General features: G+C 46.1%; 1 protein-coding gene and 1 non-coding gene across 10 annotated transcripts in view; both read left to right on the forward strand.

The window, feature by feature from the left end:
- Positions 1-22875, forward strand: part of ATP2B4 (ATPase plasma membrane Ca2+ transporting 4) — a 113471-nt gene extending 90596 nt beyond the window's left edge. For 6 of the 9 annotated variants that reach the window (XM_033197754.1, XM_033197751.1, XM_033197752.1 and 3 more), the window contains 6 exons: positions 2692-2883; positions 3668-3881; positions 4926-5137; positions 6637-6744; positions 9791-9967; positions 22184-22875. In XM_033197754.1, the coding sequence (XP_033053645.1) occupies positions 2692-2883; positions 3668-3881; positions 4926-5137; positions 6637-6744; positions 9791-9967; positions 22184-22492 (1212 nt within the window). In that variant the 3' untranslated portion in view covers positions 22493-22875. Of the gene's footprint in view, positions 1-2691; positions 2884-3667; positions 3882-4925; positions 5138-6636; positions 6745-9790; positions 9968-15880; positions 16059-22183 lie in introns of all 9 variants that reach the window. The other 3 variants (XM_033197758.1, XM_033197759.1, XM_033197760.1) reach the window with 2 other exon arrangements.
- On the forward strand, positions 12556-12680 carry LOC117077072. The gene has a single exon (XR_004434658.1). It is a non-coding gene; the product is annotated as a small nucleolar RNA SNORA77 (small nucleolar RNA).
- Positions 22876-25534: the final 2659 nt, after the last annotated feature.

Genomic DNA, 25534 nt, shown 5'->3' on the forward strand with positions numbered 1-25534 from the left:
AGGCTCCATATTTCTGTTTTTCATTTAACTTTAGAATTATGTATTTCTTTTTATTCCACTTTTAGAAGAAATAATAAATAATAATTTTTAAAAGAATTATAGATGTCTAACTTCCTAATTTATAACTTTCGAATTTTATTTTATTTTATTTATTTATATATTTATTTATTTATTTTGAGACAGAGTCTCACTCTGTCGCCCAGGCTGGAGTGCAGTGGCATAATCTTGGGTCACTGCAACCTCTGCCTCCCGGGTTCAAGCAATTCTCCTGCTTCAGCCTCCTGAGTAGCTGGGATTACAGGCGTGCGCCACCACACCCTGCTAATTTTTGTATATTTTAGTAGAGATGGGGTTTCACCATTTTGGCCGGGGGGGTCTCGAACTCCTGCCCTCAAGTGATCTGCCCACCTTGGCCTCCCAAAATGCTGGGATTACAGGCATGAGCCACCACACCCAGCTTCTAATTGTATTTAACTTCCCTGATTTTATGTTTGTATCCCTTAAGCTGAAAATTTTGATTCCTAATGGCATTAACATGATTATTTTTTGTTTTATTCTAAAATATTTCAAGTAGTTACAAAATATCAATAGTATTAATAATATAATTACTCTGCCAAAAACAATTCTATATTTTTCTTATAGTTCCTTTTATCCATAGGTATAGGCTACCAGGAATGTGCCATCAAATTATTGTTTTTAAGGCATTTGTAACATTTTTTTGTGTGCAGTTATGCTACCAAGTGGCGACCAGATCATTTATATCATGTTACTTTCCATTTTAGAGATTGCTTTTTAGGCCAGTGTGGTGGCTCATACCTGTAATCAATCCCAACACTTTGGGAAGCCAAGGGGGAAGGAGCACTAGAAGCCAGGATTTCGAGGCAGGCAATATAGTGAGACTCCCATCTCTAAAAAAAATTAAAAATTGGCTGAGCGCAGTGGCTCAAGCCTGTAATCCCAGCACTTTGGGAGGCCGAGACGGGCGGATCACAAGGTCAGGAGATCGAGACCCTCCTGGCTAATACGGTGAAACCCCACCTCTACTAAAGAATACAAAAAACTAGCCAGGCGACGAGGCGGGCGCCTGTAGTCCCAGCTACTTGGGAGGCGGAGGCAGGAGAATGGCGTGAACCTGGGAGGCAGAGCTTGCAGTGAGCTGAGATCCAGCCACCGCACTCCAGCCTGGGCGACAGAGCCAGACTCCGTCTCAAAAAAAAAAAAAAAAAATTAAAAATTAGCCAAGTGTGCTGGCACATACCTGTAGTCCCAGCTACTCGGGAGGCTGAGGTGGGAGGATTGCTTGAGCCCAGGAGTTCAAGGCTGCAGTGAGCCAAGATCACACCTCTGCACTCCAGCCCGGACAACAGAGCAAGACCCTGTCTCAAAAAAAAAAAAAAAAAGGAGCGAGAGAAATAAAATACATGATTCTAAAGTCAAATGTGCAAAACAAGGTATATTCATAGAAATCTGGCTTCTACCCTCGTTGCCTTTGCCTTGTTGCTTACCTCTTAATTCACTAGGTAATTTTTTTCTATCATTTTTGGTTTGTTCTTCTGTTTGCTCCTTTAAAATATAATCAAATGCTGACCTGGCATGGTGGCACATGCCTGTAATCCCAGCACTTTGGGAGGCCAAGGCGGGTGGATCACCTCAGGTCAGGAGTTCAAGACCAGCCTGGCCAACATGATGAAACCCCTGTCTCTACTAAAAATACAAAATTAGCCCAGCATGGTGGTACATGCCTATAATCCCAGCCACTCAGGAGGCTGAGGCAGGAGAGGAGATTCACTTGAACCCAGGAGTCGGAGGTAGCAGTGAGCTGAGATCACACCACTGCACTCCAGCCTGGGCAACAGAGCAAGACTCTGTCTCAAATAATATAAATAAATAAATAAATGTAATATATTTATGACCTGCCCCCTTAGATAAGTGATACCATACCATAAACTCTTTTTTCTACCTTTCTTTCTCCACTTCACAACATAACTTGGAGATTATTTCATAATAGTAATTATAAAGCTGGGCGATATAGAGAGACCCCCATGTCTACAAAAAATTTAAAAATTAACCAAGCAGGATGAGCAAATGCCTGTAGTCTCGTTACTCAGACTACAGAGTAACAGGAGGGTCACTGGAGCCCCAGATGCAGAGCTTGCATTGAGCTGAGTGCCACTGCACTCCAGCCTGGACAAGAAAGCAAGACCCTGTCTCGAATGTTTTTTTAATTTAATTTAAAAAGAAAATTTTGAACAAAGATGAAACTTCGGAACTGTGCTGCCATACTACTGCTCCTAGAACAAATGCAGAGTTTCTCAAAGGTGTCGGAATGACATGAGCTTAAATGAGATACTGGCAGTGGCAACAGAAATGTAAGAATTTGGAGGTAGAATAGACAGGATTTGCTCTCTACCTTTTAATTAGTTTCTAAGGTTGAGGGAGTAGGAGGGGAGGGTGCAAGGGATATCACAGATGACTGTAATTCCCAGTCTGGGCTCAACAGTAAGGTTGGTGACATCAGGCCCCAGCCATCCTTTCTATAGAGTGACAGTGACACATTTGCTCTTTGTTTTCTTTTGTGTGGCTAGTGTGCCCTGTGGTATTTACAACGAAGTCTAAAGCTTCCTGGAGGTCAGGAAATGGAGCCTGGGCTTTATCCACTCCCTCACTATTTTCCCTCCCATCTTACCTCAGGGCATCGCAGGCACAGATGTAGCAAAGGAGGCTTCAGACATCATCCTAACAGATGACAACTTCACCAGCATTGTGAAGGCAGTGATGTGGGGACGAAACGTCTATGACAGCATCTCCAAGTTCCTGCAGTTCCAACTCACTGTCAACGTGGTGGCCGTGATTGTAGCCTTCACTGGAGCCTGTATCACTCAGGTGAAGGGGTGTAGGTGGGCTGAGACGGGAGGGATGAGTCAGGGGCTAAGGAATATGGAGTGGAGGGTATGGTGTATTTACTGAAGAGTAAAGACAGGGTTTCCCCGTGACGTTGGGACAGGAGTTAGCTCTTCTAAGTCTGCTGTCTTCATCTGCTTATGTGGAATGATGGTAACTTACAGGCCTTCACTTAGCACTTATGTGTCAGCCACTATAATAAGCATTTATATGCACTATCTGTGTTCTTCAAAAATGACCTTGTGAAGTAGGTATTATTATCCCCTTTTTACGGGTGAGGAACTTGAGGCTCAAGGAAGTTAAGTAAGTTTATCACAGTTGGCCGGGCGCGGTGGCTCAAGCCTGTAATCCCAGCACTTTGGGAGGCCGAGACAGGCGGATCACGAGGTCAGGAGATCGAGACCATCCTGGCTGACACGGTGAAACCCCGTCTCTACTAAAAATACAAAAAACTAGCCGGGCGAGGTGGCGGGCGCCTGTAGTCCCAGCTACTCCGGAGGCTGAGGCAGGAGAATGGCGTAAAAACCCGGGAGGCGGAGCTTGCAGTGAGCTGAGATCCGGCCACTGCACTCCAGCCCGGGCGAAAGAGCAAGACTCCGTCTCAAAAAAAAAAAAAAAAAAAAAAAAAAAAAGTTTATCACAGTCACTCAGCTAGGAAGTGGCCAGATTCCAAGTCTAGGTGGGTCGTGGGAGCTGGGCCTTCAAAAGGGCAAAGGTGGGCTGGTTTCTGAGAAAAGCTAAAAGGACTGGTTCTTCTTCCCACCAGGATTCCCCACTGAAAGCTGTGCAGATGTTGTGGGTTAATCTAATCATGGACACTTTTGCTTCATTGGCCCTGGCCACAGAGCCCCCTACGGAATCTCTGTTGAAGCGGCGCCCCTATGGCCGAAATAAGCCTCTGATATCGCGCACTATGATGAAGAACATCTTGGGCCATGCATTCTATCAGCTCCTTGTCATCTTTATCCTTGTCTTTGCGGGTGAGCCACTTTGGGGGTGGGCTAGCAGCTGGGGTGCTGGTTGGAGGTGGAGGCAGAGAAAGAAGGTAGCGTGAGAGCAAGCACACAGACCAGGAATAAGTGCAGCTTCACCTCCCAGTGCTTCCTGTGCTCTGCTACATGGTGCATTATGCTACTATATGTACTCATACAGTACTCTCGAATACAGACAGTACTGTGTGTACTGTCTGTACTCGATAATAATTTTACAAGGTAGGCTTTATTCTTTTTTTTTTTTTTTTTGGAGATGGAGTCTTGCTGGAGTGCAGTGGCGCTAACTCAGGTCACTGCAACCTCCGCCTCCCAGGTTCAAGCGGTTTTCCTGCCTCAGCCTCCCGAGTAGCTGGGATTACAGTCATGCGCCACCACACCTGGCTAATTTTTGTATTTTTAGTAGAGACAGGGTTTCACCATGTTGGCCAGGATGGTCTTGATCTCCTGACCTTGTGATCTGCCCGCCTCGGCCTCCCAAAGTGCTGGGATTACAGGCATGCGCCACCACACCCGGCCTATTTCTTTCTTATAGATGCAAAAAATTAAGCTCAGGTCCCATAATGAGTACATAGTTGCACTAAAATTCAAACCTGTGATTGCCTGACTCCAACGCACATAGTCTTACTACCGTGCTGCACTACATGAGAGCAGGTATCAATGCAGCAAACTGAGAGGGAAGGTAAAATAAGTGAAGACCAGAACTAACATTTGAAATATGTAATAACTAGTACAACAATAAATTAGTCAGGCATGGTGGTGCACGCCTGTAGTCCCAGCTATTTGGGAGGCTGAGGTGGAAGGATCACTTGAGCAGGAAGGTCCAGGCTGCAGTGAACCGTGATCACACCACTGCACTCCAGCCTGGGCAACAGAGTGAGACCCTGTGTCAAAAAAATAAATAACTAGTACAGCTCAGATATTGATCAATTAGAATGGACACCAGCCATAAGCAAGCAGTATAGCTGTACCAACACATTCTGACTTTTAGTTCAGACCACACTTAACCTCCAGTGCTTCTCCTCTCCCCACTAGGTGAGAAATTCTTTGATATTGATAGTGGGAGGAAGGCACCTCTACATTCACCACCCACCCAGCACTATACCATTGTTTTTAACACCTTCGTGCTGATGCAGCTCTTCAATGAAATCAACTCCCGAAAGATCCATGGAGAGAAGAACGTCTTTTCAGGCATCTACCGCAACATTATCTTCTGCTCTGTAGTCTTGGGCACATTCATCTGCCAGGTGTGATTCTATCTGCAGTTGGGGCAGGAGATCTAGGATGATAAAGGGCAGAAGCTGGGAGCCAGGGTTGCCTACATACCTGAGAAAAGGAATGAGGGAATTATGGGGACTGGGACAGGGCTCCCTACATACCTAAGAAAAGGAATGAGGGAACTGGGGGACTTTGGGATTCCCAATTTGCTTTCTTTTGCATATTGCTCTAGAATTAGAGCCCAGTGTGTCAAGAGCTCCAGTGCAGGGCAGCATGTTGACTGGAAATAAAATAATACTTCTAAAATCCTTTCATGATCTTTCTAAACACACAGAAATTTCACAGAGTGACCAGAAGAAGTGTCATTCTCTTCTAGTCCCTTTCTGTGGCTCCTGTCAGCCTATATGAAATGTGCATGCACATCTAGTATAGACTCTCCCTGTCCCTGCCCCTTTGTTCTGAAGGGCTTATGATAAAAAGTGTTGTGCAACTCAGAGAAAGAGAAGTAATGGGATACACATATGTTACATAGTCAGCCCAGCTTGCACTCCTCCGACACGAGACTATGAGCTGACTATGTAACAGAAGAGCTCCTGTCCCATCCCTCAGCAGGGTACCTCCCTTTATTTATCCCCATCCTCAATTCCTTTTTTTAAATTTAATTTTAAAAATGGAGATGGGATCTCACTCTGTTGCCCAGGCTGGTTTCAAACTCCTGGCCTCAAGCAATCCTCCTGCCTCCCAAAGTGTTACTGTGCCTGGCCTTTTTTTCTTTTTCTTTTTCTTTTTCTTTTTCTTTTTTTTTTTTTTGTTGAGACGGAGTCTCGCTCTGTCGCCCAGGCTGGAGTGCAGTGGCCGGATCTCAGCTCACTGCAAGCTCCGCCTCCCGGGTTCATGCCATTCTCTTGCCTCAGCCTCCCGCGTAGCTGGGACTACAGGCGCCGCCACGTCGCCCGGCTCGTTTTTTGTAGTTTTTAGTAGAGACGGGGTTTCACCGTGTTAGCCAGGATGGTCTCGATCTCCTGACCTCGTGATCCGCCCGTCTCGGCCTCCCAAAGTGCTGGGATTACAGGCTTGAGCCACCGCACCCGGCCTTTTTTTTGGTTTGTTTGAGACAGGATCTCTCTGTCTCTCTGTCACCCAGGCTGGAGTGCAGCCTCAATCACCCAGGTTCAGGCAATCCTCCCACCTCATCCTCAGTTCCTCACTCCACCACTGTACCTTCTCCTTGTCACTAACTGGCTTTTAGTCACAGGAAGCCTCCAGCTCCCCTACCTCCTCCAGATCGTCTGTGAATCATAGTCACAGTAACTATGTCTGTCTCCCCGTCACAGTGCTCTGTAAAGGCTGTTTTTGTCTGTCTCCCCTTTGAGATTTCTTCTTTTCCCTTCCCCTGCAAGCAAATCAGGACTTGCACCCAAGGATCCTGAGGCAGTGGGATGATGTGGCTTTGGGGGCCTTGGCTGGAGGGCCAGCTGCCTATTAGTCTTATTTCCTTGATGGCGGGCTGCTCCTTTCTCTGTTCTAGATTTTCATCGTGGAATTTGGGGGTAAACCCTTCAGTTGTACGAGCCTCAGCCTGTCCCAGTGGTTGTGGTGCCTCTTCATTGGGCTTGGAGAACTTCTGTGGGGCCAGGTGAGTACCGGCACACCCTCCTGGTGCATTCTCGCAGCCTGCAGACCTCCCCTCCTCTACAGGAGATGGATCAAGCAACTGTGGAGACCCCCCCAGCTCCTCCTCTTCATCTTCTCTTCTTTCCTCCCCACCCCCACTCAAGTTTTTAAGTTCTTGCCATCTCATAGGATCTCAAGGTGGAGTGATCACTTCAGAGGTTTCAGAATTCTTCTCTAACCATACCTGGAGATAGAAAAATCCCTTAGCTTCTCTGAGACAGAAACGAAACTTTTCAATGGAATTTTGCTACAAAAAAGTAAATATAATAAGGGTCTTAGAAATAGAAGAGTTTACAAGACATGTATCTTTATTCTCCTGAGGCAGCAACCTGGCTGTGGGCTGCCAGGCTGACATAATTCAGGGCTCCCAGCCTCTTCTGTTTCTTGCCATGGCTTTATCTGGGTGGAATGCTTAACTTTTATCTGAGATAAATTCAGATTTACAAGATCTCTAGAGTAGCAATGTGGCCTGCGGTTGGACTCTGGGAATGACTGTCTGGGTTTGAATCCAGCTCTCTCTTTTTTTTTTTTTCCTGAGACAGAGTCTTGCTCTGTCACCCAGGCTGGAGTGCAGTGGTGTGATCTTGGCTCATTGCAAACTCTGCCTCCTGGGTTCAAGCAATTCTCTTGCCTCAGCCTCCCAAGTAGCTGGGATTACAGGCACCCACCACTGCACCTGGCTAATTTTTATATTTTTAGTAGATACAGAGTTTCACCTTGTTGGCCAGGCTAGTCTCAAACTCCTGACCTCATGATCTGCCTGCCTTGGCCTCCCAAAGTGCTGGGATTATAGGCGTGAACCACCGCACCCAGCCCAGTTCCCTTTTATTTTTTTTTGAGACGGAGTTTCATTCTTATTGCCGATGCTGAAGTGCAGTGGCACGATATTGGCTCACGGCAACCTCCCACCTCCCGGGTCCACGCCATTCTCCTGCCTCAACCTCCCAAGTAGCTGGGATTACAGGCGCCTGCCACCACGCCCAGCTAATTTTTTGTATTTTATTAGAGACAGGGTTACACTATGTTGGCCAGGCGGGTCTCAGACTCTTGACCTCAGGCGATCCACCCGCCGTGGCCTCCTAAAAGTGCTGGGATTACAGGCCTGAGCCATTGTGCCCGGCCTCAGCTCTCCTTTTTATAAACTGAATCATCTTGGGCAAGTTACATAACCAATCTGTGTCTCAGTGTCTTCAACTTAGGAAAACAAGGTCATTGTTAATTAGTGAATCAGTTACTATACAGAAAAGACTTAGAATAATGTCTAATACCTTATAAATACTCATTCAAATTTTAAGCTATTAAGATTATAATAGTATCATTAAGTCTAATAGTTGCGCTTCTTCCTTAATACCACTTTACAAACCTCCCTCATCCTCCACTCTGGCCTGGGCTATGCCTCTCTTTACAGACCCCAGGTCTTTGCAAACAATCCCTTAGTGCCCAGCCACCCAGGTAATAGACACTTTGCCCTAACTGGCCTCGAAGAGCTCTTTCTGGAGCTTCAGGCCTCCCCCTCTAAACCTGCTAGTTATTTATTTTACACCTAGATGCCTCCCTGATTAATTTCTTCTTCTTTTCTTTTCTTTTCTTTTTTTTTTTTAAAGAGATGAGGGTCTCAAGCCAGGCACAGTGATTCATGCCTGTAATCCCAACACTTTCAGAGGCCAAGGCGAGCAGATCACCTGAGGTCAGGAGTTTCAGACCAGCCTGGCCAATATGGTGAAACCCTGTCTCTACTAAAAATACAAAAAAAATTAGCCAAGTACAGTGGCACGTGCCTGTAATCCCAACTACTTGGAAGGCTGAGGCAGAATTGCTTGAACCCAGGAGGCAGAGTGCAATGAGCCGAAATCATGACACTCCACTCCAGCCTGGGTGACAAGAGTGAGACTCTATCTCAAAAAACAAAAAATAAAGAGATGGGGGTCTCACTGTGTTGCCCAGGGTGATCTCAAACTCCTGGGCTCAAGGAATCCTCCTGCCTCAGCCTCCCAAAGTGCTGGGATTACAGGCATGAACCACTGCACCCAGCCCTCCCTATATATATTTTTTAAATCAGTGAGTTCCTAAAGCAGTTTTATGCTTTGGTAAAGCTTGGTTGTTTCACCTGTTGTTTGAAACTCTGTTCTGGCTCTTGCCTCACATGTGGCCATGGGGCCTTGACGCCAGACAGCAGCCTTCCTTCTGTATCACAACAGCTCTTTCCACATCCGGAAGCAGAGCTCTGGCATTCTTCCCATTTCAAAACACTTGACTCCATATCAGATTGCCCATACAGTCCCTCTTCCCCACGTGAGCCCTGGCTGCTCCTCATCTTGTCTGGAAAGAAATGACTGAGAGGTGCTGAGCTCACCGGGAAATTTATTTTGAATTTCAAGCCCAATGTACTGCTCCTTGTCTTGTGATAATACTCATGTGTCCCTTCCTCCATGGACTATCCCATCCACTTCCTCACCTCAAGCCCAAGAAAACTTTCGGTATCCTTTCATGAGAGTTTGTAACACAGAAACTACTTTGCATGTGGCAACTAAGAAAGGGGCCATTCATTTCCAATACCCTTCTCAACCCCTTGCCCATACATATATGATATCACCGTCTTCTCCCCAGACTGTTTTCCCCCAGGTCCTGGTCTCTGTCCCTTCCTACTGCCTACCATGCAGTATAGTTCTGTTAACCTTAAAAGACAGATTGCAAAATGGAACAGAAGAAATGAGACAGAAAGAGAAAAATGAAGTATATGACCAGGCAGATGGCTGGTCGATTACTAGAATATAAGCTCTCTTTTGTGTGGGTTCATAAAGACAGAAAACCTTCCTAAGAGCCTGACCACTGGTGGGCACTTGGAGAATGCTTGCCTGGATGGATTCGTACTTCTGTCCACTGCTCTTCCAATGGGAAGAATGGTAGGACAAAGAGTAACCTGCCCAAGGGCCTGGCTCATGTAAGTTGACTGACAGCTCTTCTCACACTGATTCTGATGTCTCCCTCTTCACTGCACTTGTTTTCAGTTCATCTCCGCAATACCTACCCGATCCCTGAAGTTCCTGAAGGAGGCTGGGCATGGCACCACCAAAGAGGAGATCACCAAGGATGCTGAGGGGCTGGATGAGATTGACCATGCTGAGATGGAGCTGCGCCGAGGCCAGATCCTCTGGTTCCGGGGCCTGAACCGTATCCAGACTCAGGTATTCTGATACTGGTCTGTCCTTCCCTTGGGAGAAGAAGCTTCCCATTTTGGAAGGTGTTGGGAGGGCAGCAGTTCTTGTTGGCCAGCATCTCTTCCCTTCCAAAGGCTCACTACTGATGGGCAGCCCTAGATCCTCAGCTTCAGGACAGATGGGCAAAGGGATCTGTGTGGGGTCCTCTGAGAGGAGAGGAGTCAAATGACCTAGACCATGGGAGGCCATTAGCATAGTCCTTTAGCTCTGGGTTGACCCTAAAGCCCACCCTGCTATCCTCTGTCAAATGGGCAAGCTTCAGCATAAGATCTCTTATGCTGAAGGTCTCAGGTCTCTTATGTTCAGTTTTTCCCTCCCTTCAGAAGGAAGGAGTTAGACAATAACAATATGCCAACATACCCAGCATTCACTTAATCTAGCTTCCACACACTGCCATTATAGGAATAGATGCTATCTGGAAGGGTCTTTGTAAAAGAAACTCACCTTGTTATATCTCCCCCATTCAAAGTGTAAGGCCATGGTGGGGAATCTGATGGTTTCATGTGTAAAAATGACAGTAGTCTGTTGATGTCTGAGCATCTTTTGCAGGATTCAAACTTGCTTCCTGACAAGGAGGAAGCAATAATTTCTTCAAGCCTCTTCCCTTCTTGCAATTTCTGAAATGGGATAGAAGCCACCCCTGCCTATAGCCCCACAATAACTTTTTTTTTTTTCCCACTTTCCATGCATCAATTATAACTACTTTCCCCTGGGTGAATGGGCTGGTCTAGGCATTGATAATTCTGTCTTCCCCTGCTCTCACCCCACATAGCTTTATTGTTTTAATCCTGAGATTTTCCATCTGAAAAACACTGTAAATTCCAAGATCTCAAGGGTGGTCTCCAGAGAACAGGCGTATTTCTCTCTGCCGATTGGCTGGAGATCTTCTAAATAAGTTAATAAGTTTCACTGTCTAAAACTGGCCTTGCAAATGTTTTAGAAAGTTCCTCAGTCAGCCAGGCGTGGTAGCTCACACCTGTAATCCCAGCACTTTGGGAGGCCGAGGTGAGTGGATCACCTGAGGTCAGGAGTTCGAGACCAGCCTGACCAACATGGAAAAACTGCGTCTCTACTAAAAATACAAAATTAGCTGGGCGTAGTGGCACATACCTGTAATCCCAGCTACTCAGGAGGCTGAGGCAAGAGAATTGCTTGAACCCGGGAGGCAGAGGTTGTAGTGAGCCAAGATCATGCCATTGTACTCCAGCCTGGACAACAAGAGCTAAACTCTGTCTCAAAAAAACAAAAGGCCAGGTGCAGTGGCTCACACCTGTAATCCAGCACTTTGGGAGGCAGAGGCAGGTGGATCACCTGAGGTCGCAAGTTCAAGACCAGTTTGGCCAAGATGGTGAAACCCTGTCTCTACTAAGAATACAAGCCAGGCACGGTGGCACATGCCTGTAGTACCAGCTACTTGGGAGACTGAGGCAGGAAAATCACTTGAACCCGGGAGGCAGAGGTTGTAGTGAGCCAAGATCATGCCATTGTACTCCAGCCTGGCCAACAAGAGCTAAACTCTGTCTCAAAAAAACAAAAGGCCAGGTGTAGTGGCTCACACCTGCAATCCAGCACTTTGGGAGGCAGAGGCAGGTGGATCACCTGAGGTCGCAAGTTCAAGACCAGTTTGGCCAAGATGGTGAAACCCTGTCTCTACTAAGAATACAAGCCAGGCACGGTGGCACATGCCTGTAGTACCAGCTACTTGGGAGACTGAGGCAGGAAAATCACTTGAACCCGGGAGGCGGAGGTTGTAGTGACCTGAGACCATGCCATTGCACTCCAGCCTGGGTGACAGAGTGAGACTCGTCTCAAAAAAAAAAAAAAAGAAAGAAAGTTCTCCAGTCAACCCCACCTCCTTAGTGTATACGAGAGATAGATGAAGTGAATATTCTAAACTACATACCTGGTAGGAACTTATCTCGTATAAGCAAGACAACAGATAGAAAAGTGGAAAAGAGGCCGGGTGTGGTGGCTCACGCCTGTAATCCCAGCACTTTGGGAGGCTGAGGCAGGCAGATCACGAGGTCAGGAGTTCAAGACCAGCCTGGACAACATAGTGAAACCTCGGCTCTCCTAAAAATACAAAAATCGGCCGGGTGCAGTGGCTCAAGCCTGTAAACCCAGCACTTTGGGAGGCCGAGACGGGCGGATCACGAGGTCAGGAGATCAAGACCATCCTGGCTAACACAGTGAAACCCTGTCTCTACTAAAAAAATACAAAAAACTAGCCCGGCGAGGTGGCGGGTGCCTGTAGTCCCAGCTACTTGGGAGGCTAAGGCAGGAGAATGGTGTAAACCCGGGAGGCGGAGCTTGCAGTGAGCTGAGATCCAGCCATTGCACTCCAGCCTGGGTGACAGAGCAAGACTCCATCTCAACAACAACAAAAAATCAGCTGGGCGTGGTGGTGGGCGCCTGTAATCCCAGCTATTCGGGAGGCTGAGGCAGGAGAATCACTTGAACCCAGGAGGCTGAGGTTGCAGTGAGCCAAGATTGTGCCATTACACACCAGCCTGGGCAACAAGGCAAGACTCTGTCAAGAAAAAGAAAAATGGATTGCAGACTCACTCTGCACCTGACTATACTTCCAGGCGGGTGCTTTTTCTGTCTGCCAGATAAACATTCCAGGGTGCTGTGGCTGCCTCACCTATCCAGGGCGATGCAGCTCCCTAGGGACACAGGTGCTTCCTGGGGAGCCCTGAGCACTTCTCCATGTTGCTGGCCTCACATCCAATTGGGCAGGCATTGGAGTCCGGGCACTGCCTGGAGCTCACCAGAAGGTGCTTTACAGTGGTCCTCGGTTTGTCTCTCAGAGGGCTTGGTCACCTCTGCCGTGAGGCTGGACTGCAGCTGTGGTGGCAAGTGACCAGATGTCACTGAGCAGCCTGACCATGGTCTAGGCGGTGCTTGAATGCATCCACTTGGCTTCCTTTGGTCATTGAGTTTCAAGAAGACAGACTCCAGGAGGCGACTTGGCCAGGATCAGGCAAAAACAATCATGCCGAAAAAGTGGCGGAAAAGCTAGAAGTTCTCTCAGTGAAGGAGGAGACCAAGGAGGATGCTGAGGAGAAGCAATAAATTATCTTATTTTATTTCCTTTTCCTCTCTTTCCTTTCCTTTAAAAAAAAAAAAAATTTACCCTGCCTCTCTTTTTTAGTTTGTTTTTGTTCTTTCATTTTTACAAGGGACATTATATAAAGAGCTGAATTTAAAAAAAAAGAAAAGAAAAAGAAAAGTGGAAAAGGGCTAGGTAGGGAAACACTAGGGTTCCTTTTCCCTCTCTCGAGTTCCTCCTCCCAGAAAGAAAAATTCCAGCGGGACCTGCACAAAGTGCCTCGTGGCATCCAGAGTCCCCATGCCCACTGCCTACCCCACCCCACTGTCCAGGCCGCTGAGTCCGAGTACCCATAGAACCTGGCGCCTTTGGCTCCCATCTCTAAAGCCCCCAGTGCTTTCCTGTGGGTCTGCTCTTTCCAAAATAACCTGTCTTTGCTTTTCTTTTCTCCAGGATCAAGCGCTGCTTCTACTACATGATTTCTTTTCTCCTAGCCACGATTCCCTCAGTCCAGTGCCTCCTTGCTCCTTTCCAGTCTTCTGTCCTGGGAGGCTGAGATTTATGGGTCTTCCTTCCCCTCCACTACCAATTTCTATTTCCTTGACTATGCACCTCTCTATAAGGTCTTTTTGGTTTCACTGCCTATATAGCTTTAGGTATACTACCTTTCCCCATTGTTGGAGCATGAGGCAGTTGGGCCACAATGGCATTAAAGCCTAAAGTGAGGCTTGTTCAAGATGCCACCGTGACCAAATTCACACCATCCCAGGATGCACCTGACTCCGGAAGTTGATGAGGCTAATGATGCTAACGTGTACCTGGATCCCTGAGGTCCGCTCCCAACATCAGCCCTTCAACCTCAGCTGGGTTCTAACAAAACCCCCTGTCATCTGCACGTTGATCTTTGTTGTCATTCTCATCACAGTGCTTTGGTATGGGAGGTGTTAGGAAACTTAGAGACTAGAATTGTGAGGGTTGGGACCTTGTAACTCCAACAAGCACCGAAGAAGGTATCTCTACAGTCCCTTCTTCTATGGAGCTGGAACCGCCACCCACGCCCCCCCAACCCCAAGTGTAAACCCTCTCCTCCTGCAGGTTCAAGCTCCTCAGTCCCAGGGAACTAAAACTGAATAATGTGAGGAAGCAGAGGAAGCAGTGGTGTTTCAGCTCAAACTGTAATCTGGATCCAGAAACTAGCCCTAAACAGCTCATGGCTTCTCAGGAAGCTTTATAAAAGAACTATCTCACTCACATTCTGCCTGCTTTCTCATCTTCCCTCCTGGGAAAATGAAGTCCAGTTAATGGAATCAGCACCTTTCCTACATTCCTGGTAGATTAACCCTTGGCATTAAGCAGATAGATATTTCTAAGATTATTCTACCAGTTTCATGAAGGTTAAAGGAAATTCCTTTTGATTTCATCCTTGTTACTTAGGGGTCAGGGATAAGGATGGTAGAGTTGATTGAGGCCCTAGATCAGGACCATTGTCAGAAAATGAATGGCATGGCCGGGCGCAGTGGCTCACACCTGTAATTCCAGCACTTTGGGAGGCCGAGGAGGGTGGATCACAAGGTCAGGAGTTCGAGACCAGCCTGACTGGCATGGTGAAACTCCATCTCTACTAAAAATTTAAAAATTAGCTGGGCGTGGTGGTGCGCACCTGTAGTCCCAGCTACTCAGGAGGCTGAGGCGGGAGAATGGCTTGAACCCAGCAGGCGGAGGTTGCAGTGAGCCAAGATTGTGCCATTGCACTCCAGCCTGGGTGACAGAGCAAGACTCTGTCTGAAAAAAAAAAGAAAGCAAGAAAATGTAATTGCCTCTGTCTCTGAGGAACAGCGCACTGAAAACCAGAGACTACTTGTGTAAGTCTCAAACTGTAGCTATTTCAACAACTGCTAACCAAAACCTATTCCTCCCCCTCCCTCAGTCTAATTGCCGAGTTACTGTCAGCATTTCTGCCAGACATTTCAGAATCTCTAATGCATTAATGCACTTAGTAGCATGCTCTATAGTGGGCTTGGCCACTGGGTTCTTGAGCTCCATTCTCAGGGACCTTGCCTACTTCAGCACAGGGAAGGGATAACTCAGACAAGATACCCAGAGGAGGATGAGCCCCCAGCAACTCATGGCCCAGGGGCCTTTCCATCATGGCCACTTGTATATTGGCTACTACACGGCCCCTGTTTTTTATTTAAACACATGAGTTAGTTATTTTCCTGGAAAATCTGCAAAAATAGGTAGTCGATTGAATTGATTAAGAAGTTCCTGAGCCTTGAAATTCAGTAATACATAATTTGCCTTCAGAATCTTAAATTGTTTACCTTATTTTTAAGAGTACAGGTAAAAATGGGCCTGTAGGTGGAGGTTGCAGTGAGCCAAGATCACGGCACTGCACTCCAGCCTGGGCAACAGAGTGAGACTCCATCTCAAAAAAAAAAAATAAGAGTACAGGTAAAAACAATGAACAATCTGTCTAGCTGTTAGGGGTGATGGAGTAGGGAAAAGTCCCTTCAAATTTTAAATACTCTTGGCCCCCTCTACACCTCAAATGCCCACCATGGATTCAAAGGGAAGAGAAAACTAGATTCTGGCTGGGCGTTTGGGACTCCCTGGCAAATTATTCCCTAAATGAAGTATGATACGCAATTAACGTTTTTCCCCTTCTCACCATTGCTTTGTGTGGGAGGGAAGCTCTCTCTAGCTGTCTTCTGTCCCCTTTTCCCATCTACTTCCATCCCCACTTCCCAAACCTTCCATGACCCTCCCTTCCTATTTCTTCACCTCTCCAACTGTGGAGCAAAGCTGTCTCACTCTCTGATTCTTTGCAGATCGACGTAATTAACACATTCCAGACGGGAGCCTCTTTTAAGGGAGTCCTAAGGCGACAGAACATGGGTCAACACCTTGATGTAAAACTTGTTCCTAGTTCATCCTATGTAGCAGTTGCACCAGTCAAATCTTCCCCCACCACTTCTGTTCCTGCTGTTTCATCTCCTCCTATGGGCAGTGAGTGATAGTCTATTATGATGCATGATTTGCTAAAATGACCACAAGACAGCACGTGGCATCCACTTTAACCAACCATGGTTATCTTTTCTTTCGGTTTTTCCTTTTGATATTTTGATTTAAGGGAAGAAAAGACAAAAATCCTACTCTAAAACCAGCCTGTGTGCCCTTGTATTTTATTTTTGTAATGTAGAAAAGCTATTAAATCTTAACTGTTTTAAAGACAATAATTCTGTTTTCTGATTGTTCCCCTGCATTGCTCGTTTCTTCCTTTTCTTGAGTTTTGTTTTGTTTTGCCTTTTTTGTTTGTCTGTTTGTTTGTTGCTTTGCTGGGATATGCTGTTGTTTCTCTCCTCTCCTCCTGCTCCTTTGAGTCTGAACTCTATGTCCTATGCTTAGAAGTGAGATTAGGCCAAATGAAAACCCAGGAATTTTCTTTACGTGGGGTCAAGGTTTGGGATCTTTTGAGGAAAGGTGGAAGGGAGCTAATGTGCCCGTGGGTGTGTTTTGACTAGTGGACCTGTCATAATTGAGCCAATATTAAACTTGGTCAACAATAATAGTCCATTTGGCTACCATTGTATTGCCGCCTGGCAATTTTAGCATAAAAGTTGTAGCTGGCCAGGCACGGTAGCTCACCCCTGTAATCCCAGCACTTTGGGAGGCCAAAGCGGATCATGAGGTCAGGAAATCAAGACCATCCTGGTTAACACGGTGAAACCCCATCTCTACTAAAAATACAAAAAAATTAGCCAGGCGTGGTGGCAGGTGCCTGTAGTCCCAACTACTCAGGAGGCTGAGACAGGAGAATCAACTTGAACTCAGGAGGCAGAGGTTGCAGTGAGCCGAGATTGTGCCACTGCACTCCAACCTGGGCAACAGAGCAAGACTCTGTCTCAAAAAAAAAAAAAAAAAAAAAAAAAAAATTGTAGCTATAGGTGAAGAAAAGAAGATAGGTCACTTCAAAATGTATATGGTTAAATATCTCCATTTTTTTACTTTTCAGGGACTCCAGTTTAAAAATCAGTTAATCTTGGCTGGGCGCAGTGGCTCATGCCTATAATCCCAACACTTTGGGAGGCTGAGGTGGGCAGATCACCTGAGGTCAGGAGTTCAAGACCAACCTGGCCAACATGGCGAAACCCTGTCTCTACAAAAATGCAAAAATTAGCCGGCCAATATGGTGTGTGCCTGTAATCCCAGCTACTTGGGAGGCTGAGGCAGGAGAATCACTTGAACCCAGGAGGCGGAGGTTGCAGTGAGCCGAGATCATACCATTGCACTCCAACCTGGGTGACAGAGTGAGGCTCCGTCTCAAAAAAAAAAAAAAGGCCAAGCACGGTGGTTCACGCCTGTAATCCCAGCACTCTGGGAGGCCAAAGTGGGTGGATCACATGAGGTCAGGAGTTCAAGACCAGCCTGGCCAATATGGTGAAACCCTGTCTCTACTAAAAAAAAATACAAATATTAGCCGGGCATGGCGGTATGCGCCTGTAGTCCCAGCTACTCAGGAGGCTGAGGCAGGAGAATCGCTGGAACCCAGGAGGTGGAGGTTGCAGTGAGTCAAGATTGCATTACTGCACTCCAGCCTGGGTCACAGAGCAAGACTCTGTCTCAAGAAACAAAAAATCAGTTAATTCACATCAAGGTAGGAGAAATATATAAAGTAGTCAAAATAACGTTTTTTCTTCATTTACTAAACTTTTAGGAGTTTCTAAAGAGGAGTCCCTTTTATTTTGCTTCTCCTTTTCTCTAGTTTGATTGTTTCACCAATAGCCAGCACTTTTTTCGCACATAAAGTTTCAGGAACCCCTTTCTCAGCCCGACTTTCCATTGGAATGTTATCAACTCACAACCTAAGATCTGGTGTTCCCATTGGTAGATTCTTGGATTCTTGCTAATGCTTATGCCCTCCTATTCTTGGTCATTTTCCCTTCCCCAAATGGGACTCAGAGAGGAGAGAGAAGGTAGCCAGCTCTTTGCTGATAATGTGGGAAGGAGTTTATCTGTATTAAATATAATGTGGGTTTCAAATATCTGAGTGGTCAGTCTGTTCCTTCCTCCCACATTCCCAACCTCACCCACTCCCACCTCTGGAAAGGGGCTGAAGAAAGAACAGTCGCCTTGTCTGTGGTTCACATGATCACGGACTGTGTGGGTTGACCAGACTTAGATTTGTTTTGTCTCTTTAGCCAAAGTGTTCTGATGGGGGTGGGACTTGATAGAGATACATACGATTTCTTTAGGTCAGAAAAACAGGCAAGAAAGAACTAACAAAGTCTTGCTCTGCAAATATCCAGGAACCTCTCGCACCCGTTCTTTCATATTCCTCTCTTAATTCCTTTTTTCCTTCTAGTTCTGCCATCCCCTTCTAACTAGCTTCTGTTCTGTTTTAATCATCGCTTTCTGGTAGGAAGAGTTAGTGTCAGATATCCTGATGGTTTGATGGTGGAAGGAGACTAAGCAGAAGACTGAGCCTACTGGGATCATATAGAGGAGCTGGTAGAGGGTGTGCTCCAAACCCTCAAAGACCAGAAGATCAGAGGAGAGACAGGCCACACCTGCTCTTTCTCCAGCTGTCCTTTTTTAGTTGGAGCTCCTAGAAGTTATAGCCATACATTTTAAAACCCTCTTTCCCATTCCAGATCTCCAAATGAAACCAACTGTTTGTCCAACCTTCTTTAGATAGATCTCTAAGATTTCCCTGCATAGGGAGGCCCTAATCCTTTTCTCCCGGTTTCTGATAAGAGCAGAAAACTGCCCGGTGTGTTGGCTCACGCCTGTAATTCCAGCACTTTGGGAGGCCGAGGCGGGTGGATCACTTGAGGTCACGAGTTCGAGACCAGCCTGGCCAACATGACATGGTGACACGTTTCTACTAAAAATACAAAAAATATGGCTGGGCATGGTGGCAGGTGCCTGTAATCCCAGCTACTCTGGAGGCTGAGGCAGGAGAATCGCTTGAACTCAGGAGGCAGAGGTTGCAGTGAGCTGAGATCATGCCATTGCACTCCGGCTTGGGCAACAAGAGCAAAACTCCATGTCAAAAAAAACAAGAGCAGAAAACTACAGAATATTCTGGCTGAGGAAATGGAGTCTTCACCTGCCCACTCATTGAGCTGCAGAGAGTAGCCCTCAGCACTCATACCCAGTCTCCTGAGTCACGAAAAGAGTTGCCCTTCAACCAGCCACTTCCACCTGTAGGCCAGGGCCCCAGAAGAGACATTTCCCCAAGGTTTTGAGAAATAATGACCAGGGAAGGAAGGGTTGGTGTGGAGAGTGCTCAAAGCTTTCCCTGCACCTGCTTCTCTAGCCCTGTCTTGTCCCCATACACTGCTCATGCACCAGGCATCATGCTCCAGGAAAGGGAGATGCCAGCCCTGGGTGGATTGGTGGTGATATGGTGTGTGGTTGTTCATCAGCATGTGTTCTCTGAGGCCAGTACCAGAGTTGGGGCATCCTGGCGCAGCCCCATGCCCTCTCCTCCCTCCCCCTTCTCTCCACCCAGCAAGCCAGCTGGTCACCCCTAGCTCTCTGACCCCTCTTCACATGAGCTTCCTTACAGGTGGCTGGTTTCTGTTTAGATTCCAGAAGTCCTGCAGTCTAGCTGGATGACTGTTTCTTGCTCCCCAAAAGACGTTTCCCGTATTTTTTCCATCTACTCATCCCCAATTCACTTTTATCTCCCTCATTGTTTACCTGTAACAGTATTATTGGTCACCGCAACAGGTGAGAGGAAAAGCTAACAAACAGGGCTCCAGACCCTCACTCCAATCCCAATTGTTACAAATTTATTTTCTATAGTGGACTTCACATGTAATTTTTTCAATAAAGTATTCAATTGAATGGAAGCAGGAAGTTGAAACACTGATATTGAAGATGATGTACTGGTGGATAAAGGCACCTGCCCTCCTGTGATAGCCGGTAGAAATTTTGAGATCTTGAAAGCATATGAAAAATGTGAGCTATGTCATCACTCCTGACAGTGACGGCTTTGATGGGGTGGGATGGCTTTGGACCCATCTCTTGGCCAGTGTATCTGTGCCAGGGCCAAAGGAGAAGGCATTGGGTTTGGACTCACTTAATCCAAATTGCCTTGCTCTGAGATTTTATGTAGATCAATGAAAACTTGAGGCTTCCTGAAGACCAGATGGAGCCTCCATTCCATCTGATCTCACCTAGATCTGGAGGAAAGGCAACATGACAGGTAAAATTCTCCCATCAGATGGTCAAATAGGAATCAGATAATAAAAACGTGGTCCTCACTTTCTGTTCAGCATGGTGAGTGTGTGCCTATGCTCCCTGATTCTTCTTAGCTGAGGTATTGAGCTGATGCTATTGAGTGGCAAGGAGTCCTTTGCCTTCTGAGCTTTGAGCACCCTCAGTCTCGGGTGGGTCTGCAGGCTTTAGTAGAGTGGGGCAAGATAAAGAAAGACTTAGCCAGCAAAGACACATTCTCCTCCAGAGAAAACAGACCAACAGTATTGATAGTGAACCACCTTTGATTGGTATTTATGAAAGTTCTGTATGGTGGTAGGAAGCACTGAAACAGGTGATCCAAAGAGTTTATTTGGCTGACTCTTTGTATCCTCTGCTGTCTCCAAATTCTTGCCTATTCTCCTGGAATATACTTTTTGCTTATACAGCAGAGGAATGAAAGAGGTACCTTACTCCCACCTTCATCACTCCTACCGCCCCCCCAACCTCAACAATTTCCCCCACATTACTCCCATTTCTTTTCTGAGTGAAGATTTTTGGGACAAGACTAGGATCAGCCACCTTCCAACAACTAAAACTGTCCTATAACCGTTTACCTTTCCCCTGGCCCCTATCTCCAACTTCTTGGAGCTCCAACCCTCTCCCTCTACCCCAATTCTACCACCCCCGATTCTAAGCCACGCCTCAGAGAGACCTACAGTTTGGAAATGCAGAGCTGCCAAAATTGCTGGTGCCTGTGGACAAGCAAAAGCTGTTCACAGGAATCAATTATTGTCAGTTTTTTCTTCATGACTCTGAACTGACCGAATCCCTTCCTTTTTGCACAGTAGGACAGAGACTATGACACTGGGCAATGCATCTCCTTTTGCCCAGTAAAACCGCACAAACTGCACATGGTTTCCTTTCCTTCATCCTCTTCATCCACCCCATCAGAAAGGCCACTTGTTTGTAGCACCGCCTCCTGAATTAGGTTTCTCTCACTGGTCCCTTTCATTCCCTTCTCCACGTAAGACTATGCTCCTCTTCACAATTTGGAAACAGCTGGAGAAAGCAGCATGATTGGGCACAGTTGCTGTGTATCAGAGACATGAACGTGCATTTGAATCATGAGAGCCAGGTCTTTTCTCAGTAGGCAGGAGGAAAGCATCTTTTGATACCTGTATTTTATCCACTTCTAGGGAAGGGGCTGAAGGAGTGAAGTTCTGTGTTATTTGCTGGGAGGGGACACAGTGGTGGTCGTGGGATGTAAAAATATGCATGTTTCCTGGCTGAAAGGGCAAATTATTACTGGAGAGTTTTAAGTTCCTGCATGCTGCTGACACAAATGAAGATTGGTTTGTCTGCCTGGCTGCACAGTATTCGTGGTCACTCGTCACCCAACGTGTATTATGTGCAGATTGGTGTATGCTAGCTCTTTGAGGTCCTTAAACAGATAACTAAACCTCAATGTAGAATTTCATATTCACAAAATGTTTGGCCTCAGCACAGAAATCCACATGTCTGAATCATCTTTTTAAGTTTGGCTATCAATTTGCATCTAGTTCCCATGCCCTTGCCCTCCATCTGAAAGAACTAATGAAACTTCTTGTTTTCTGTTTCATTTTAAAAGTAGATTGTTTGGGAATGCTAACGTTGCTTTGGGTTTTCTACTTTTTTAAATGCAGCTTTCAAAATGTCCTAATTGTTTGCCATCACTCACCCCAGCCCACTCCACTGCTTGACAGTTGAGCCGTGTGATGTTTCTAGTGCCCCATGATCTCCTCTGATATGTGTTTGGTTTCGGTTGCTGAGCAGTCATGTTCTATAGTTTGGGTTTTGTTTCTCTCCTAAAACCACCATCTCCTTGTTCTGCCAGCCAATTCTCACCTCCCTATTTTCTCATCCTCCTTTTCCTTCCCCTGGTATAGATCAAAGTGGTCAAAGCGTTCCATAGTTCCCTCCATGAAACCATTCAGAAACCCTACAACCAAAACTCCATCCACAACTTCATGACCCACCCTGAATTCGCCATAGATGAGGAGTTGCCGCGAACACCACTCCTGGATGAGGAAGAGGAGGAAAATCCTGACAAGGCTTCTAAGTTTGGGACTGGGGTGCTCCTGTTGGATGGTGATGTCACTCCATACGCCAATACAAACAACAATGCGGTGGATTGCAACCAAGCGCAGCTCCCACAGTCGGACAGCTCTCTTCAGAGCCTAGAGACATCGGTTTGAATTTTCTTTCTCTGACTCTCATCCCTGTTTTCCCTATTTCCATTTTCGCCTGTCGCATCTATGAGGTGATGATGGGACTTTTCATCGTCATGTCAACTGCTGTGTAAACAGCAGTGTGTGTGAACCCCCACCTGACCACGAAGAGCACAGACTTGCAAGGATTTCAACTTAAGTTTGACTTGGGGTTTGTAGTGGGGCCCAGTCAAACCCCAGGCAGGTCATGGTAGAATTTACTCCTTGATAGTCACTTGCCATTTTTAAAGAAATGATGACAATCCTCTTGGCATCACCCCACCCCACATTCTCCCCTGATGTTCATCTCCTGAATTCTGGATTTAATCCTATAAGTCTGTGCCATTTATAAGCTAAGTTGAGGGTTCAGAGGGAGACAAATATCCCCAAGTGAAATATGTTGAGGTAGAGATGGAATGTATAAAATCCGCCAGTATGGGCCGGGCGCGGTGGCTCAAGCCTGTAATCCCAGCACTTTGGGAGGCCGAGACGGGTGGATCACGAGGTCAGGAGATCGAGACCATCCTGGCTAACACCATGAAACCCCGTCTCTACTAAAAAAAAAAAATACAAAAAACTAGCCGGGCGAGGTGGCGGGCGCCTGTAGTCCCAGCTACTCGGGAGGCTGAGGCAGGAGAATGGCGTAAACCCAGGAGGCGGAGCTTGCAGTGAGCTGAGATCCGGCCATTGCACTCCAGCCTGGGTGACAGAGCAAGACTCCATCTCAAAAAAAAAAAAAAAAAAAATCCGCCAGTAGTGTGATTGTTTTTCAATTCTCCCACTTTGAAAACTTACACCTAAAGGCCTGTAGGCCTCTAACTCTTTCTGCCCTTCCAGTCAAACCTCTCCAAGATTCTTTTTTGTCTTTTGCCTTCCCTTCCTTTCCTTTTTTTTTTTCTTTTTAAATGATGATTAAGAAAATGGAAAGGATATGGGTGAATTGCATAAACTTTGATCCTTCTCCCTTTTGGCCCAAAAGAACCCTTGATTTAGTTCTAGAATCCAACCAGTTTCTTTGTTAAAAGGGTCCCTTTGAAGCAATTAAGTGCTGGTAAGAATATTTCTCAGTTGTTGCCAGGTTACCTTCTGCTTTTAAACTGCCATCTTGTCAGGTATATGTGGTTCTTAAGTGCCAGGGAGATCAGCCTTGCCCATGGAGGTTGCATATGTGTGGTATATAGTTTTCACCATACGCCTGAGCTTTGTCTTTTCCTAAAGTGGTGGCAAAAGAATGAACTGGGTACGACCCCGCCTCCTTACTGGGCTTGGATATTGAGGTCCAGCGGCTGCCAAATCGAGGACAAGACAGACCATCAAAGCAGACTTTTGTGGGTTCCTCTTTGGGGTGACCACTGCTTTCAAAGCCATCTGCCAAGGCTCTCCAGGGCAGGACCTGACAGGTGGGCAATGAGTGTTCAGAAGCCTTGGGAGAGGCCAAAGAGCCATTCTAGTATGATCTGAGAAAATCTTCCTGCAGGGGCCAGAAACCTTGAGCTTAGGTGCCTGGGGACCAACTTTGACATTCTCTCCAGTTTCTAATTCTAGTTTTTGCACGTGTCACAACTTTTCCAGTATCTGAGAAGGTCCCAGCCTTTCTCAAATATTCTGATTTTGAAAATATATATCCAAAGTGGGAGGCCCCTGTGACATTTTGCTGACTTAAAGGAGCAAAAGACCCCCCAGCACACTCCCCCTTCCTCCAACCCCTTTAGCCACATGCTGCAGCTGCTGCCCAGTAAGCCCTGTGCCTTTTTTTTTCCCTCAATACTGCCCAAAGCATCCGCTTCCCCTCTGCCTCTCAGGAGGTGGGGACTTTGCTAGGAGATTTTTTAAGTGTTCCTTACTGGGACAAGGTGGAGCCCCATTTGCAGGAGCTCCATTTGTATCCCTGCTGGTGTTGACTTCTGTGCAGGGGCCAGTTCGTGTTCCTGACTCTCACCTCCCGTTAGATAAATTAAGCCCACCCACATCTTTCTAGAGGGATGAGAGTCAAGAAGAGGGGACATGTGAACAACCAAATTCCCATGTGAGAGGAAGATGACCTGATCCACCTAGCCTTTTCTTCCGGATCTGTCCTCCCTCACCCCTTTCACCTGAGCTGCCCACAGTAGGAAACATAGAGAAACAATACCCCCTGCATATCCCATGACTACATAATCCATCATCATAGGAAATAGGAAAGCAAATTTGATTCTGGTTTTGTAAAACGTACGTGCTTCAATAATTCTTCTTTGTGTCTTCAATACTCATAGGGAAAAAAAACAGCTCACCCAAGGTGTTAGGTGTTAACATATATATTCATCAACTACTTTAGAAGATTTAATTCTATCAAGTCTTGTATTACCTCAGATCATTTTAAATAGCAAGCCAATAACGAGGTTTGAAGGCTATTTTACCATTCCTGTTTGCAAAAGACTCTCATGGTGCCTGACAGGTTACTCTTGAGGGCTTGTGTCTACTTTTTAAAAGTCAATGGTTTTTTTCTTGTGTTCTAGTTTCCATAATAGGAGAGAAAATATAGAAATATATGCAAAAATATATAGTTTTCTTTAGATCAGAAACTGATATTTTTGAGTCAGCCATATGTATTTTGTTTAAAGGATTTAAAATAAAGTGCCGTCATGTAGCTCTGTGGAAGGGAGCACATAACCAGCTGTTTGGCATGACAGGTGACTTAGTATATTTGTAATTGGTTTTAAAACCAATACACCATACTTTCTTTCTGCAAACAGCCATCTTTATACTTAGGGAAAAAAATTGTTGGGTTCTAGACTTTTTTAATATAAATTTTGTTGATAATGGAATTAAGTAAGTTTAAGTGTCTATGTGCATATGTTTTTTATATAAGTTTTTTCTATTCAGTTTCACTGATCCAACTGGCAGTGGGTAAATACGGCATAAGTTAATAACACTTTTCCCCAAAATGGTGCTTTGGATTTGAAAAGGGTCTGATGGGGAGAAGGAGAACGTATCATCCTAGCTTCCTCTCTTAATAAACCTAGAAAAACGGGTAGTAAACCGTGGATAGTC

Source organism: Trachypithecus francoisi, unplaced genomic scaffold (assembly GCF_009764315.1).
Source record: "Trachypithecus francoisi isolate TF-2019V2 unplaced genomic scaffold, Tfra_2.0 Lachesis_group5, whole genome shotgun sequence".
NCBI classification, from domain to species: domain Eukaryota; kingdom Metazoa; phylum Chordata; class Mammalia; order Primates; family Cercopithecidae; genus Trachypithecus; species Trachypithecus francoisi.